This window comes from Ursus americanus, chromosome X (genome assembly GCF_024610735.1).
Source record: "Ursus americanus isolate L20-20 chromosome X, mUrsAme1.1.p, whole genome shotgun sequence".
Taxonomy (NCBI): domain Eukaryota; kingdom Metazoa; phylum Chordata; class Mammalia; order Carnivora; family Ursidae; genus Ursus; species Ursus americanus.
The window spans coordinates 25,559,521-25,577,154 of record NC_142164.1 but is presented as its reverse complement, the minus strand read 5'-3'; the positions used below and the strand labels follow the sequence as shown (position 1 = coordinate 25,577,154).

The 17,634-nt window shown below is 34.1% G+C and overlaps 2 protein-coding genes across 11 annotated transcripts in view; one reads left to right on the top strand and one right to left on the bottom strand.

The window, feature by feature from the left end:
- STAG2 (STAG2 cohesin complex component) overlaps window positions 1-17,634 on the top strand; it is a 131,232-nt gene that overhangs the window by 49,003 nt on the left and 64,595 nt on the right. For all 10 annotated transcript variants that reach the window (XM_087859570.1, XM_087859571.1, XM_087859562.1 and 7 more), the window contains 3 exons: window positions 4,449-4,592; window positions 7,742-7,820; window positions 12,638-12,802. In XM_087859570.1, the coding sequence (XP_087715696.1) occupies window positions 4,549-4,592; window positions 7,742-7,820; window positions 12,638-12,802 (288 nt within the window). In that variant the 5' untranslated portion in view covers window positions 4,449-4,548. The remainder of the gene's footprint in view (window positions 1-4,448; window positions 4,593-7,741; window positions 7,821-12,637; window positions 12,803-17,634) is intronic.
- LOC148106847 (large ribosomal subunit protein eL37-like) lies at window positions 3,663-3,958 on the bottom strand. Its single transcript, XM_087859725.1, is given in 2 exon segments — window positions 3,663-3,820; window positions 3,823-3,958. Coding segments are annotated over 2 exon segments (294 nt in total).

Sequence of the window (17,634 nt, the reverse complement as noted above, 5' to 3'; positions counted from 1 at the left end):
AGTGTTAAGATAATAGATTGGTATGTTTGTATGTGCTAAATTTGCTGGCTGTTAGCAGCTGAATATTTCTGCGTTTTTAGGGAAATAACACACCTAGCTACTTTAAATGGTTCCCTCGCTCCCTAATAATATGTGGATTCTGAGGGACCTTGTTAGTGATGGCTCTCTGTTCTGCAGCTTTTTATTTTTTATCTTGAGACCACTTGGGATTGAGTTAAAAGAACTTTAAAACAGTTATTCTTTTACCAAAAAAATCAAAATTACTTTTAAGATTTTTGAACAATTTGGAAAAACAGGTTTTTTTGTATATTTTTACTTTTTCAGGGGGTAATTTTAATGAATTTAGCAAGTCATTTGAAGTTAAAGATGCAAGCGTAATTACATAATTTTTTGTATGTTTGTGTTTATATGTTACAGTAGTTGGTGTCCAACATGTTTTCAGAAGTGAGAGAAGAAAGCTCTTTTGTTATTGAATTAAACATGTAATGTAAAATCTGAGTAACAGGCCATAAACATATTTATTATAGATAACTTGAAAAAGTTATGGTGATCAAGTTTTAGCTTTTAGATCTGTTTATATCAAAAGCAGTGCTGCAGAGAGTATTTACTTGAATTTAATGTATAGAATTAAAAATATATAATCACCCATTTTTAATTCAATAATTATACATGAATGTTTTTAACAAACCTTTAATGGCAGTATACTGTATACTTGAACCTAAGGAAGTGGTTTTAAAGTATATTCAACCTATCTACAAATGTGTTTGCTTAGTTTTCAGTGAGGAGAAACAGAAGCTCATTGTTATTGGATATATTTTTCCTCGAAAGGAACATAGTGATTGAGAGTTAAAGCAAATTTCATTTCTGTGATTTATCTTTCAAAGCTTTTGGAATGTTAACTCTTCTATAGTAGTTGCAGAGAATTGGTATATGTGATAAAAATCTCAGTTTTTCCTTGACACTAGGTGAGAGCTCCACCTTGTGATCTTTGAGCATATTTTTTAAAAAATTAGTAACCTACAGTAGGCCAGAAATGGTGTGGTGAGTTTGATCATTAAACTCATACTTTTATTTGAACATTACATATTGTTAAAGTTTTGGGTTTTCCAACTTAGGACAAATGGTATTAAGTATATTTAAGGACCTTGTTTATAAGTTTTTTTAAATGTAAATCTTTGGGGTAAGCAAATTGCATTTATATACAGCTGGAACTATTTAAAATAAAAAGAAAAAAATTCATAGCTCTTCCTGCAGATAAAGTTTACATTCTCAAAAAAAAAAAAAAAACCCCAATGCTAATTTACCCATTGCTTCTCCTCCTTTAAAGTACAAAGCAACTTATATTCTGAGCTATGAAGAAATGTTTTGGTGGCAAATTGGTTATTTAGACAATGATTAAAATAGTAAAAACTCAGATACAAACAGTTTAGTATTTATATTTAATATTATTAGGTGGCAATAGAGATAAGTGCCTTCTCGTAGAAACACATTTTCATGTTTACTGGTACAAGTAGTTCCATAAGGGAAAGGATCTCTCCTGTTGACCACTGTATGCCCCAGTGCCCAGCACTGTGTTTGGCACGTGGTAGATACTTTTAATTGGTTGGATGGATTTTTAATATTTAGAAACTTCTTAAAACAAGTATTTAACTGGGATAGGGAGTTGGCCAGTTTGATAATTTTTCTCTAAATCTATTAGACCTTGTCATGATACTTCTTTTTAAAATACAGACACTTTGTCTGGGAGACTCATATCTTTATAAATTCCATTTTTCGTTTGTGGTTTGCTTTGGTTTCTAATTACCAAATACATGTTAATATAGCCCTATATACTGAACAAAATAATTTGACCTGGCAAAACTTGTACACTAGAAATTTGTGCTATTTAGAGGAAGGTGATAAGTATATCATATAAAATACTTATTTTATTTTGTGTTCTCTGCTTTTCAGAGCTGATGCATTCTTTGTGTCCCTTAGGAGAGTATATTTATGAATTACTTTTGAAAAACTGATATTTAAGGAATGCAGCAAGTTTGGTTTTATAAAATGCTTGGGGGGTGGGTAGAAGGCATTGCAGGTAGGCAGACAAAACAGTCATTTTATTTCCAATTTGCCATCTAGATTGCCTGACATGTTGGTTAGAACTTATTAGCTCTATACTTCTGCTCCCTTATAAAAAACAAAATTGTTTTTTAAGAAATAGTGGTTTTTTTTTTAAATAACTTGGGGTTTTTCGGAGGCTAGGGTGTATCCTACATGTGATGGCAAGCTTCAGAGCTCTGGTGTGCTACTTAGATAATTCCTTAGGTTATAATATGAATATAAGCAGATTAACAATTAAAGGAGAACAATCCTGGGACCATGATTTAGTGCAAGGAGAAGACCATTCTAACAGTCATATCTAAATAAAGATTTTACAATATGAGTACTCTTCAGAAAAAAAGAACAATTCAAAGTGGTGGTATAGACAACTCTTGATTATTCAGGACTTGATTTGTGGATTATTCATTCTTATTTCTCCTATTACCTAATTGTTTTGTTGTTCATGGTAGCTTAATTAGAGTGAGCAAGGAAATGCAGTGTTTTGAATTTCTATTAATTGAATATTACTAGACATTATGATGTTTTTTAGAGATTTAAAATTAATGGCAAAAAATGGGGCGCCTGGCTGGCTCCGTTGGCAGAGCATGCAACTCTTGATCTCGAGGCTGTGAGTTCGAGCTCCAGGTTGGGTGTAGAGATTACTTTTTAAAAAAAAAATCTTGAAATTAATGGAAAAATTGAATTATTAGTTTCTTGTATAATGTCTTCTTTGTTGGGAGAGATTAGAAGTTAATCAGTATGTGATATTTTAACATTTATTAGTAATTGGATGTATTTAGTTTTATCTGCTTTTTCTTCAGGTAGCCATCAAGTACTAGATTCACATGGAAATAAAAGAAAAACATAAGAAAATTATAAAAGAAAGTTACACACAAGATTAAGAGCTTCAGACTCAGCCTGTTTTCCCTTTTTTTGTTATAGACTTGTCATTTGCTTTTAGATCTTTCTCTCAGTTAGGAACTGCATCTTTGACCTTCAAAACCAGAAATAGTATCCTTCCTATGGCCGAACTAAATTTACTTCAGTCACAAATGGTATTTATCTGTTGTCCATATGACATTATTGGTATTTAAATTGATTGTAAGTTCCTTAAGGGAATAGATCAGAGCTAACATTTTTCCCCTTCCCTGTTCAACACGGTGTGGTATTATCATGGTTATTTATTAATGAGTGAGACTTTGGGTTGTATGTTTCTCAATTGTAGAAGAAACTTTTCTTTTTTTAAGTAGGTTTTATGCCCAACATGTCACTTAAACTCATGCCCCCAAGATCAAGAGTTGCATGCTCTACAGACTGAGCCCACCAGGTGCCCCTAGCTAGTTCCTTTTAACTGTATTGTACATCATCTGCAAAAAGCTGTAGAATTTTCAGGCATCTTGTATTATGGTTTAAACTTGTCATAAGGATTTTAGGACCAGTAAAAGAGTCACATCCTGTTCCTAGTTAGGACATATGTCTTTTTAAGCCAGCCTGAAGAATCATAACAAATTTTATTTTATTTTATTTTTATTAATTAATTAAAATCAGAACATTTATTGTGTGACTCATTGTTGAAATCCTTAAGATGAGCTGGATGCTGCAACAGCTGCCCTCTTGAGTTTAGGTGTTGTTCCTTCATGGAATCCATGTCTGAATCTGCGGTATACAATTAGGTGCCTCATTCGACCAGTCCCAGTGGTATTTCGTCTTTTAGCCTCCACGCTTCAGTTGTACTTCTCTTCCGCTTGGCAAGATAGTCACATTTGCCACAGGTGGACTTATGAAAGTGGTAGGGCTTAGAGCCACAGTGGCAGCACAAAGTGTGTGTCTTGTTGCAGTGCTTTCCAGTAATTATGTCCCCTGTCCCCTTCATCATGTTGTTTCTGTGGCTAAGACCAAAGAGTGAAAATCATAACAAATTTTTAAAATAATTCTAATACAAGGGTTTTTCTTTGTATCTGTTGTTACTGTTGTGGGACTGCAACAGTTTTTAACAAATCCTGTCTAAAAAAGGCAGTCAGGGTGCCTGGGTGGCTCAGTCGGTTAAGGGTCTGACTGCGTCTGACTCTTGGTTTCAGCTCAGGTCACGATCTCAGGGTCCTGGGATTGAGCCCTTTATTGGGGTCCCCGCTCAACGGGGAGTCTCTTTGCCTCCCCCTCCCTCAGCCGCACCCCTTGCTTGCGTACTTTCTCTCAAATAAATAAATAAATCATAAAAAAAGTAAAGGTAGTCAAATGCAAGGGAAAAAAATCCTAATATACTAAAGGACAGTAGCAGGCCCTGGGAAATTTAGTTCTTGAGTATATATATCCTTCCCAATATTTTTCATTTGTTGGTAATAAATATGGCATCCCTTCCCTTAAAGGAATTGTTTGTCTTAGAAGAAAGAAGCAAACCATTGTTTTACCCACGTAAATCTATGAATATATTTCTGACATTGGGGTGTTCCAGAAGATGATAAAGAAATGATAGCAGCTCCAGAAATACCAACTGATTTTAATCTACTACAGTAAGTATATTATGAAAAATTTTAAATACTTTTTCACAAAATGGGAAATACATTAACTTCAGTTAAAATTATTTCTGCAGAAGATCTAATATAAAAGATTTAAGTGTGTATATTTTGAAACAGCTTATATCAGTGCTCATTGGTCTCTGTAACAGTGATTCTGTGTTTTTTTTGGTACTATGTTTTTAATTTATTTTTTAATTTAGATACAGTACAGTTTATTATTTTTCTGTGCAGTTCTTTGAATCCATATTTGGTTTTACAATAGCAGCTGTTTTGAGGGAGTGCCATGAAGTTATTAAAAAGTTAAGTGTTCTCATTAGTAAGGAATATATACCACATCAGGAGGCACTATCAGACTTCTGTTAAAAAGTCCACTGATATAGGCTTAAGCAAATCTGGGAGGGTGGGACATGCTAGCCATATTTTTTTTTCAGAAACAAATTACATGCTTATTGGTCTATGAAGTGACTTCAACAGAGGTATTTTCTTTACCCTTGTCTTAAAAGCTCCTTATTCAACTTTTACTCTAATTACTCTTTAGTGTTTGATGTAGGAAGGAATTTGAGCTACTGTATATAATAGTGGTTTTCATACTAAGCTGCAGTTTCATGAGGTGCCTCGGTGAAAAGGGATCCTTTAAACTGCCTTTGGATCCCGTTAACTTTATACACATATACACCATACTGTATTTGCTGTTGGGATCTTTATAATACTTGATTTGAAAATAATTTGGTTGCTAAAAATTTTGAAAACATCAGATAGATAGCTTTGTACATAATGGTAGCCAGTGTCTCCTTTTGATGCTTTATAGATTTTCATTTTTAAAATAATTTTATTATTTTCAGTGGAGACTAAGGTGGTCTACTGGGATATTGCCAAATTTCAAAGTTTGCTTTTTAATGTGATTTTAATCCCAGTGTATATGGACTCTATTTTAAGATTCTTGAGGAAAATTTCTTGTTTTGTGTGAGGGAGGATACAGGATAGTTTGAGGAAAAATATTTTTGGACTATTATAAAATTATGAAATTTCTTAGATATGTTAATTAAGATTGGAGACAATTAAGAATGTTTGTATTATAAATTAGACTGCTGATTATTAGAATATCTCAAGTAATTAAGGCCTGAAATAGGATAATGGATAAAAGGGAATTGATGTTGTCGAGGTAGAATAGACCGTATTTGTTTGGGTATGTGAGGTGGGGAGCAGGGTAAAGAGAAAGGAGTGGAAGAGTCAGTCATGTTAGGTGACTCACGAAATTTCAAGCCACTAAAAGGTTAACATAGTATGCTCCATAAACATACTAGCATAGGTTTTTTTACCTGGGATAGGTGGTGGTGGTGTTCTTTTGATGTTAAAAGTAGAGGAAAACATTGGAGAAAGACAGAGTTTCAAGAATATTTCTTCTCTGGTGGGGATATTTTAGATACCTATCCTGATTACTCCCTTCAGCTTTCTTCATAAGGTTTTCCACTTAGTAATCAAACCTCTAGTGGCTCATTCTTTCAGTTGGGATAGCCTGGAGATGAGGATTAAGAGTGTAATTGAGCCTGTGATTACTCTATGGTCATTGGAATATTGCGAAGACTAGTGAATCTTTGCAGACTTACAGCAGTTACTGAGCTAAGAGTGCTGGTATCCCACAAATGTCTTGGGAAGAAAGAAGTATTACTTATTTACAGCAAGATACTTAAAAACATTTTCATTTTTTTTTTTGCAAGGCCATATAGGCATGTGGGAAGAATATTGATGACAACAATCTTCTTAAAATGTAATAGGCATGAGTTTCAGGGTTAATATTACAGTAGTCATTCAGGTTTTGGTGCATTAACTCTTGGGAAATGGTATTTATTGTAGGCCCTTCCTCACAACATTATAGGACATAGGATTTCCACTATCTTCAATACATTGTTTAAATTACTTTGTAGGTAAGTGCTCTAAATAGTAATTATTTTCCTTGCTAGTGCTTTAACCATTATGATAGGTATATAAAGTATTCCTATCTCATAGCTTCTGGACAACTGGTTATTTTAGCAATAAAAATGGAAATAGAAGAAATCTAGTTAGAGAAGACTAGCTTTTTAGAAAGAATAGCTTTGCATTTTGATTCCATTTGTTTTAAGCAAAACTGATCCTAGGATTACATATTTGAAGTGTTTTAATTTTTATGGGTGTGGCTCAGTCCTAAAATCCATTATGACCCAAATTTCAAGCATGCCTTGCCTTAAGCATTTAAATGAGGGTATGTTACTACTATTTAGGTAGATCACCCATGTTTGTATATATAGGAAGCATTACACTTGCGTATATTTAAATTAGCCTTTTTCCTTATGTGTGAGAAAATCCAGATTATATAAAACAGCCCATCTACTCCAAAATAAGGGACAACTTCTTAGAATTATAGATTTATATATTGAGGAGATTGAAGAGACTTTAGAGATTTCATTCTTTCTTTCATATATATGTTTATAGATGAAAAGATTGAAGGTTGTCTCTTGTCTAAGATCACACAGTGTCTTAGTACTAGAACCAGTTCTCCTGACTGTAGTTCAGCACCTCTTTACTTCATAAAGGATTTTGATAAATTAGCACTTCCCTATTGTATTTCCAGTGGCTTAGTTTGTAAAAATGTTCTATACATATCCTTTCAGAAGTACATGTTTTGTGTAGTTAGACTTACAAATATTTTTTGAGTGAGAGAGGAATGGTCAGAGGATTAATATTACTAGAATTCCCTAATAAAGGTCATCCAGTTCCTAGCGTTAAAATGCAGTCTTCTCTGAAATCCATGGTCTTGAATTAGAAAATGAAACCAGCCATTACAATAGAACACCACAGTTTCTAGGGTTAAAATTTTGAGAGCCACTGGTATTATACGTTTTATGTTTCAGTTAAAAATTAAGAAAATAAAAAATTTTTAGATATTTTTGTTTTAGATTATTGTTTTATAGTTTGTTATGTAATTTTATGTTTGGTAATATGCTGTGGTATGATATTTTGGGGAAGCATCTTAATTACATTTAATGCTAATAAGGAGTTTTGTAAAGAGTTAACCAAGGCCTTTCTTTAGAAAATATGGCAGAAATTAGAAACTCCACCTATATTTCTAGGAAAGTTTTAAATAATTGCTTATCTTTCTGTCACAGGGAGTCAGAAACACATTTTTCTTCTGACACAGATTTTGAAGACATTGAAGGAAAAAACCAAAAGCAAGGCAAAGGAAAAGTATGTATAGAATATTTGGCTTTATTTTGGTCCTTAAGGTCATTTGTATATGTATATGCATATATACATATAAAGTATATACAGCTGTTTTAGTTATATCTCAGATGTTATCTTTTAAAAATGCTTTACCTCCCCCAATTGGTATGGTAAGCCTTTTGAATGCATATGGTTTCTTTGGCTTCTAGGTCAGATACTTTTGATTATCTATTTTCCACTACTGTAAAGTTGAAATTAATAATACAGCACTGTATCTTTATTTTAAAAATTTTATTAAGTTCTTAATTTTAATTCCAGTGTAGTTAACATACAGTGTAATACTAGTTTTAGGTGTACAATGTAGTGATTCAACAACTGTATACATTACTCAGTGCTGTTATGATAATTATACTCTTTAATCCCCATTACCTATTTCACCCCTCCCCCCACCCACCTCCCTCCGGTAACCATCAGTTTGTTCTCTGTAGTTAAGAGTCTGCTTCTTGGTTTGTCTCTCTCTTTCTCTCTTTTTCCTTTTGTTTCTTAAATTCTACATATGAGTAAATTCATATGGTATTTGTCTTTCTCTGACTTATTTTGATTAACATTATACTCTGTAGCTCCATCCATGTTTTTGCAAATGGCAAGATTTCATTTTTTATGGCTGAATAATTTTCCATTGTATATATAGACACTATAACTTCTTTATCCATTCATCTATTGATGGACATTTGCACTGCTTCCATAATTTGGCTATTGTAATTAATGCTGCAATAAACGTAGGAGTGCATATATTCTTTCGAATTAGTGTTTTTGTATTCTTTGGGTAAATACCCAGTAGTGTGATTATTGGATCATAGGGTAGTTCTATTTTTAATGTTCTGAGGAATCTACACGTTGTTTTCCACAGTGGCTGCACCAGTTTGCATTCCCACCAACAGTACGTGAGGGTTCCTTTTCTCCACATCCTCACCGACACTTGTTGTTTCTATTTCTAATAGTTTATTTTGTAAAGCACAGTATACTAAAGACGATGTGATATTCTGTTGGCTTTATTTACGCATGAGTAGTCAAATGTAAAGCAAAGCAATAAATGAAATTTCTTATTCTAAAGCATCTTAAAAATGTAACCTATAACCAGTTTAAGTCTAATAGGTTACAGTTGACTAGAGTTTTACTCTATAAGTAATGCCAAGGATAAAAACTAACAAAGTATGGGGCACCTGGTCAACTCATTTGGAAGAGCATTTGACTCTTGCTCTCTGGGTTGTGAGTTCAAGCCCCACATTGGGTGTAGGGATTACTTAAATAAATAAAACTAAAAAAAAAAAAACCTAACAAAGTGAGGTCCTGAGTAAATAGAATGCAAATTTAGAATATGAGTGCACAGCCTGAGGGCTCTGGATAACTTGGTGAATGGATAAATTATTTTGATGTTTTGGAAAGTACATTTGACTTTGCATGTGTGTAAAGGCACTGTGCAAAAGATGACTTGTTTTTGTTACCATTTTCTTTCCCAAAATGAATTTTGGATTTATATTTTCTTATGACACATTTACTTTTATTTTTTATCTATTTATTTATTTAAAAAAATTTTTTAAAGATGTTATTTATTTAGAGAGAGCAGGGCTAAGGGCAGAGAGAGAGGGAGAGAAAGAATCTCAAGCAGACTCCATGCTGAGCTTGGAGCCCCATGCGGGGCTTGATCTCATGACCCTGAGATCATGACCTAAGCTGAAATCAAGAGTCGGATGCTTAACCGACTGAGCCACCCAGGTACCCTGATACATTTACTTTTTAAAAGTCTGTAATAGTGACGCCTGGGTGGTTCAGTCAGTTAAGTGTCTGCCTTCGGCTCAAGTCATGATCCCAGGGTCCTGGGATTGAGCCCTGAGCCCTGCATCGGGCTCCTTGCTCAGTGGGGAGCCTGCATCTCCCTCTCCTGCTCCCCCTGCTTCTGCTCGCTCTTTCTGACAAATAAAATCTTAACAAATAAAGTCTATAATACAGAAATGTACAATGAAGAAAGTAAATTTCCCTATAAAACTATCATACAGAGGTAAGATATTCTTTAAACATTTTGATGAACACTCTTTTGTGCATATACCTCTCCATAAACATGCACATATAATTTTACTTAAATGGATTCATACTATGCAAACTGTTTAATTTGCTTTTAAAACTCAATAGTATGTTGTAAGCGGCTTTCCTATCAGTGAATTTTTCCTGTCATTTCTAATGGTGTCAGAGCATCCCATTTTATTTGTGGAATATAATTTATTTAACTAATCCTTGGCATATATTTTTATAGTTCACATAATCCATGTTTCATAATTTCATGCTTTTTTAGTCTCTTAAAACGTAGAAGTTTTGAGATGGAAAAAGTGTGAATGAATAAAATGTTAACTCATGACTGTCTAAAGACAGCCATAATTCTAGTGGGTAGTATATGGTTATTCATTAGAAAACCAATTTTTCTTGTTCTGCAGCCGTCTTGCAAAACTGAAAATCTACTTTTGACTTTGATTTAATTTACAAGTTGGGACAGGACTCACAGTGGCATCTGAACAGAGGACTCCTCAAAGTTTTTGTGCCGCAGTTTAACTTTATGTAGTCACTGCTATGAGTGAGATGTCAGGGCTCAGATTAAGGATTTATTATAATAATAATAGTAACTACGTTTTGACACTATACTATGTATGTTCCAAGCACTGTGCTAAAAATATATGTTACCCAATTTAATATTTAAACCGCCCTGTGAATTAGAAAACTTCCTGATTTTATAGATAGGAAACTGGTCCAGAGAAGTTCAGTGGTTAAAGGATTTGAGCCCACATCTGTTAAAAGGTGGTGAGAGCAGAAGCAGGATTAGGGGCAGAGGAAGAAGCAGCAGCAGACTCCCCGCTGAGCAGGGAGCCTGACGCGGGGCTTGATCCCAGGACCATGACCAGAGCTGAAGAAAGAGGCTTAACCAACTAAACCACCCAGGTGCCCCAACCAGTGGTCTTTCTTTAGAGATGTTTTTTGTCTGCAAGGTTGTTTCCAGGTTAGCATGTTTACTTCTTGTACTTCTCTGTATTCCTGTATTCCTTGCACGTTGTTGTTTTTTTTTTTCCTAGCATAGCATATCCATTGAGCCATTTTAATTGTACTAATTAGTTTTCCATACCAACAGGGAATATTGAAGCATATGATAGATAAATTACAAATACATAATTCCATTTAATTAACATTAACATTTTATACTTTTTTAGTGTACTCTCTGTAGTTGATCTTTTCTTTCACCCTTATCTCTGAAATTCCTTTTACTGGGGACAATAACCTTTCATTCTACAATTGGAAATTAATGACTTAGGTTCACAAAGACTGAGTCTCATTAACAAAATAATGTAAATTAATAAGTGATACATTTCAGTTGTTAGGAAGGAGTTTGAAGTATTTGCTAGAGTAGGGTGGTTTTGGACTCTTGAGGAAGAAGGAAGGACCCTCTCTGGAACAAAGTGTAACAGGCAGTCAGTAGAAATAACGTTTGTAGACCTGACACGGTAGATCAGGGGTCTGCAAACTACGTCCTGTTTTTGTACTGCTCATGAGCTAAGAATGGTTTTTATATATATATATTTTTTAAAGATTTTATTTATTTATTCGACAGAGATAGAGACAGCCAGCGAGAGAGGGAACACAAACAGGGAGAGTGGGAGAGGAAGAAGCAGGCTCATAGCGGAGGAGCCTGATGTGGGGCTCGATCCCAGAACGCCGGGATCATGCCCTGAGCCGAAGGCAGACGCTTAACCGCTGTGCCACCCAGGCGCCCCTTGTTTTTATATTTTTAAAGGGTTGTAAAAATAAACAAAGAATATGTGACAGAGATAGAATGTGGTGGCCTGCAAAGCCTGAAATATTTACTGTCTGGTATTTTACGGAAAGTTTGCTGATCCTTGCTCTAGATCATAGAAATGTGTAGGTTGAAAAGAGACCTAGAAATCATCTCTTCTAATCTGTAAAGATTTAATACAACTCTGACATTTTAGAAATGAGGACTCTGAGTTAGGGAATGACTTGCTTTTCTATAACAAGTTAAAAGGCCATGGGAAGTATTTTATAACTGAGGCGTGTAGGCAACCTTTTCACTGATTTATGAAGTCCCCACTCCCCAGTATTGACAACTTCCTTATAAAGGGGCTTCATTTCCATAATGTTCATTAACTGAATTTTCATGATAAATAAGTGTTCAGTTATCATTAGTTGTACAGAGGAACATGATTTTTAAAATTTGAATTTGCCTTTGTTTATCCAGAATAAGAATGAGGTTGATACACCTATTCATACTTTTTAGAATTTCTTTGTTGGTGCGCTGCAATAATTTATGAGACTGACAGTAGATAAAATTTAAAAATTTGAACTAAGTACGAGTTATTTGTTTGATAAAGTGTTTTGTTATTCTTGCTGCCCATTTAGTCTACACCTTAAAGCAGCAACCCTATGAAGTAGGTACAGTTTTATCCTCACTTTACAAATTAGAAACTCTGAAGCACAGTATGGTTAAGTAATTTGCTCAACATTACTCAGCTAATAGGAGTAAAAATTTGGACCCATGCAGTCTGTCAGTCTGCAGAGGCTGTGCTTCTGGTGTCACGTGAGGTGTCTGGTACTATAAATGAAAAAATTGATGCCACAAAGAGGCTGTCTCAACCATATCATTTTATTATGACGTGTATGGCACTCCTCTTTAGGTCAGGTTTAGGCATGTTCTAATTATGTGTCCTTTTAGCTGCTTCTGCTGTAGCTTTATTTTGAATTTTCAAGGATAATGATATAACTTAACTTGTATTTTTATGCAGACTTGTAAAAAAGGCAAAAAGGGCCCAGGAGAAAAGGGCAAAGGTGGAAATGGAGGAGGAAAACCTCCTTCTGGTCCAAACCGAATGAATGGTCATCACCAACAGAATGGAGTGGAAAACATGATGTTGTTTGAAGTTGTTAAAATGGGCAAGAGTGCTATGCAGGTAAAGTTTATTGTGTTCTTCCCAGTTTATTTGTATATTTTAAACTTCAGTGAGTTATATAAAACCCCTGAGTTAATTGCATTAAAAAAAAAATCTAACACTGCTTATTAGAAAAAAACAGTCATCAGAAAACTAGGGATCTGTCTGTTCAGACATAAGACCTTTAAGCTGTGTCTTGAGTCATTTTCTGCATTATTTTCTTTTAATGGCATATAATAAAAAATTATTTGCTCAAAAAATATGCTGATGTAAACTATGAGGTTTCAATTTCTCCTGAATTTATATGGCTGCCATTAAAATATGAAGTCCTCTGCCCATACAGAATTCTTGGTTGAGTGACCTAATATAATCACTGTCCACTTTAGTGAATTGAATTATGTTGATCACTGTTGTCTATTACAAAGTTTATTACTTGTGCTGTTTCTTAGCAGGGGAGTAAAAAGTGAGAGTCATATCCTTGTCAAATCATCCTAATTTTATTTCTTCTGCATAATTTTATGACAGTAGAAGCATTTAGGCTTTACAGTGGAGGCTAAGCCCATACGGTTTTAAAAAAATGAATAAACACTGTACTCAAAGAATATACATGTTTAATAAAGTTATTTTTTAATTTATAAAAGCTATAAGGAATAGTTTTCGGAGGTTTAATTTTAATCAAAAAAAGGCACACATGGATGGTTTATGGAGAACTAGACATTTAAGCTTCTGTTATTAAAGACTAACATACAAAACTTGTTTATAAATATGGACTTATCTCAATATGTATTGTTTTGTAAATAAATTCTAAGTATCATTTGGCATTGATAAACTGCATTTTTACATGTAAAATAAAAATTGTTAGTTGTTTTGAGCTATCACCAGTTGTACAGTGGAACGTGACTTACAAAATTTGAATTTGCCTTCATTTATTCATAAATGGTTTGCTTTTTTATATAGTTGTGATGAGGGTGTGGTTTTTTATTGATGTTTTAAATGATTATTTCATATATACATTTGATATTTTTAAAAATAATGTCTTGTATTATGGTGCTGTGGTTTATTTAGTCATTCCCTAATTTAAAACGTTACCCTTTCTCTCTGTTTCCCATTTTGGGTTAACTTTATCAAAGGAATAAATTATCTCAGTTATGTTATATATGCCATTTCATTACTTTCTTTTTTATTTTTATATTATACTTTTTCTCTATAATATTTTATTCCAAGCTGTTAAGTGCATTAATCTTTTTTTTATATCTTTCATTTTTGTTAACATCAGAAATCTCAACTTATATCCACAGCTAATTAGGCTGTTCTATTTTTGTCTAGTCTGTAGGGTTTTTGTTTAACTTTTTGGCTCATCAGAAATTTTTAATAGAAAATGTGAGGACTTAGCTTTGTATTTAATTTTTTTGTTAATGGTATCTCAGTGTTTAAAGAATGAACATTTTCCTTATTTTTGTGTTATGGTTTGTCATATATTAGATTGTACCTCTGTGCTATTTTTCTGTTTCTAAATGTGCTTTCACCATTAAAAGTGGAATGTCCACAGTATCTCTCCACTGATTTTCCTGAATGGACTCTTACCTCCAGTTTGCTTTGTGTCCTCCCACTTGTGTTATCTTGGTAATATGAAATTTGATCAAGGAAGTCTCCTGTTTACAAGCTTCCAACAGTTCTTCCTTATCTAAAAGTTCCAGCCCAGATTTTTTTTTATGGTGTGCTTCCGATTCCCCAGCCACAGTATGTACTCTGCCTCCTCCCCATCCTCCACCCCCACACCTTTCTGTTTTTCCCTTTGCCTAGAATAGTCTTCTTTCCTTCTTTCCATATCATGTAAGATTGACTTAAATCACATGTCACTCTTTGGAGAAGCATTTTTGGGCTCTCTCTCTTTCTCCCCTTGAATGTATTTCTTACTCTTCTCTTTCCATTATAGCACTTAATATATTGTATTATAGGTATGCATATGTCTGAATTTGCTTCTAGATCATTAATTTCTCAATCAGGGACTGTGTATTATTTATTTTTTTGTATCCCAGGATATACCTGTTCCAGTAATTAGAGGTGAGAATAAGTATAAGACTGGCTGTTGGTTTTAAAATAATTATATATTAAAAAAGGAGGGATCATGCATGCATATGCCCCTAGTTCTATTAGATAATATGTGTTGAATTTTATTGGATAAATTGTTAGCATACTATTTGATGATTAAAATTTTAAAATATTTTATAATGTGTTAGCTTATATTATTTTTATTACAGCAGCCTTGTATTCCTAGTACAAATTCTATTTGATCTTTCTGAATAACTTTTTAATGTGATGTAGTGGTCTTTTTTTGTAAGATTTCATTAAATATTTTTGTATCTTTGTGATGAAATAGCCCTTCTTCCAGTTATCTGTTGCTGTATATAATAAGTCACTCCAAGGTTAGTGATGTAAAGGAAAAATCATTTTACTAGGCTTAATGATTCTGTTGGTCTAGAATTCAGACAGAGCTAAATAGGGATGAAATTGTGCTCCCATCTGTGATGGTTGGGGCCTTACCTGAGACAGCTTTAATGCTTAGAGCTTACATAAACAGTTAAGGACTGTACTTCTCTGGAGGCTTCTTTATCCGTGTTTGGTGCCTAGTCTAGAGTGACTTGAAGGCTGGGCACAGCTGAAACTGTTACCTGGAGTACCTACAAATGGTTCTTCTATGTGGCTTGGGTTTCTAATAGTATGGCCTCTGAGTTTGGAGAGTGTCCTGAGCAGGAGTGTCTAGTTCTCTAGTGTTTCAAGAACCCAGTACAGAAGTTGAATGGTGTTCAATGACTTAATTTTGGAAGCATCATTTTTACTGCCTTCAGTCCTAAATAAGGTAATGTAGACCCCACTTCTTATTGAGGAGCAATGTCAAACATTTTGGGCCATGTTTTAAAACTCTCACAGTCCCATAATATATTCTTCTGATATTTATTAACCTGTATCATATTTGGGAATAATCTTAAGCATGTTTCTTTTACAAATTGATTTAGTTTATATACATAAGCTGTTGTAAAATATAGAAAAGGACTGAAATCTAGAAATTAGGTAAAATTTTAGAAGATCTCCAGTCCCTCTCTTTGAGCCAGGTAATTCTTAGATAATACTTCCTTTTTATTTTCTTTAATTTGTAATGGTACTGCCTTTTCTGTACATCAGATTGTACATATGTTATTCATTTAGTTTATACCCAGGTTTCCTTTTTGTTTGTGTATAACTTACACATTTTTCCCTCCTGATACTCTAAAAAAAAAAAAGATTTATTTATTTATTAGAGAGAGAAAGAGCGTGTGTGCCTGCAAGAACGGGGGAGAGGCAGAGGAAAAGAATCTCAAGCAAACTCCCTGCTGAGTGTGGAGCCCAATTTAGGGCTCCATCTCAGGACCCCGAGATCTTGACCTGATCTGAAATCAAGAGGGGGATGCTCAACCAACTGAGCTACCCAGGTGCCCCTATAATCCTAATTTTTAAAACTTGGTTTATTTAAAAATAGTTTTCATCTGCTGTTTGGTTTCCTCTTCTTTCCCCCAAAGAATAACTTGCTGCTTTTAATTTTTTTTAGCTCTGTCCTATTAAAAAAAAAAAAATACTATGCTGAAGCATACTTCACATACCACAAAATTCACCCTTTTAAAATGTAAATTCATTGGTGTTTAGTATATTCATAGTTGTGTAGCCATCACCACAGTCTAATTTTAAAATATTTTTCAATACCCCAGAAGGAAACTTCGTGTCTGTTAGTAGTCATTTTCTCTTTACCTGTCCCAGGTCTAGGCAACCACTAATGTACTTTTTATAAATTTGCCTATTCTGGGCATTTCATCTGTATGATTTGTTCAATATGTGGTCCTTTTTGAGTGGTTTCTTTGATTTAGTGTAATGTTTTCAAGGCTCATCCATATTGTATGTATTGTAACCTCATTCTTTTTTATTGCCAAATAATACTCCATTTTTGTTTATCTGTTCATCTTTTGATGCACAGTTGGTTTGTTTCCACTTTTTGGCTATTGTGAATAATGCTGTTATAAGTATTCTTGTACAAGTTTTTTTTGGACATATGTCTTCATTTCTTTTGGGTATTATATACCTAGGAGTTGAGTTGCAGTATCATATGGTAACTGTTTAACCTTTTTTTTTTTTTTAAGATTTTATTTATTTACTTGAGAGAGAGGGGGAGAGAGCACAAGCGGGGGAAGCAGCAGAGGGAGAGGGAGAAGTAGGCTCCCCCCTGAGCAGGGAGGCCTCTGTGGGACTCCATCTCAGGACCCCAGGATCATGACCTGACCTGAAGGCAGATGCTTAACCGACTGAGCCACCCAGGCATCTCAAGTGGTATCTTATTATACTTTTGATTTCCATTTTCTTCATGGCCAGTTACATTGAGCATCTTTTGATGAGCTAATGGCCATTTGAATGTCTTCCGAATAGGGCAGTATTCAGAATCTTTGTATTTTTAGATTATTTGGCTTTTAAAAATTATTGAATTGTAAGAGTTCTTTATATAGGCATACCTCAGGGGTACTGTGCGTTGGGTTCCAGACCACTGCAGTAAAGAAAATACTGCAGTAAATAAAGCAAGTCAGATGAATTTTTTTGGTATCCCAGTGCCTATAAAAGTCATGTTTACACTATACTGTAGTCTCTTAAGTTTACAGCAGCATTATGTCTAAACTGTATATACCTTAATTAAAAAATACTTTATTGTTAAAAAATGCTAACCATTATCTGAGCTTATAGTGAGTTGTAATCTTTTTGCTGGTAGAGGATCTTGCCTCAGTGTTGATGGTTGCTGACTGATCAAGGTGGTGTTTGCTGAAGGTTTGGGTGGC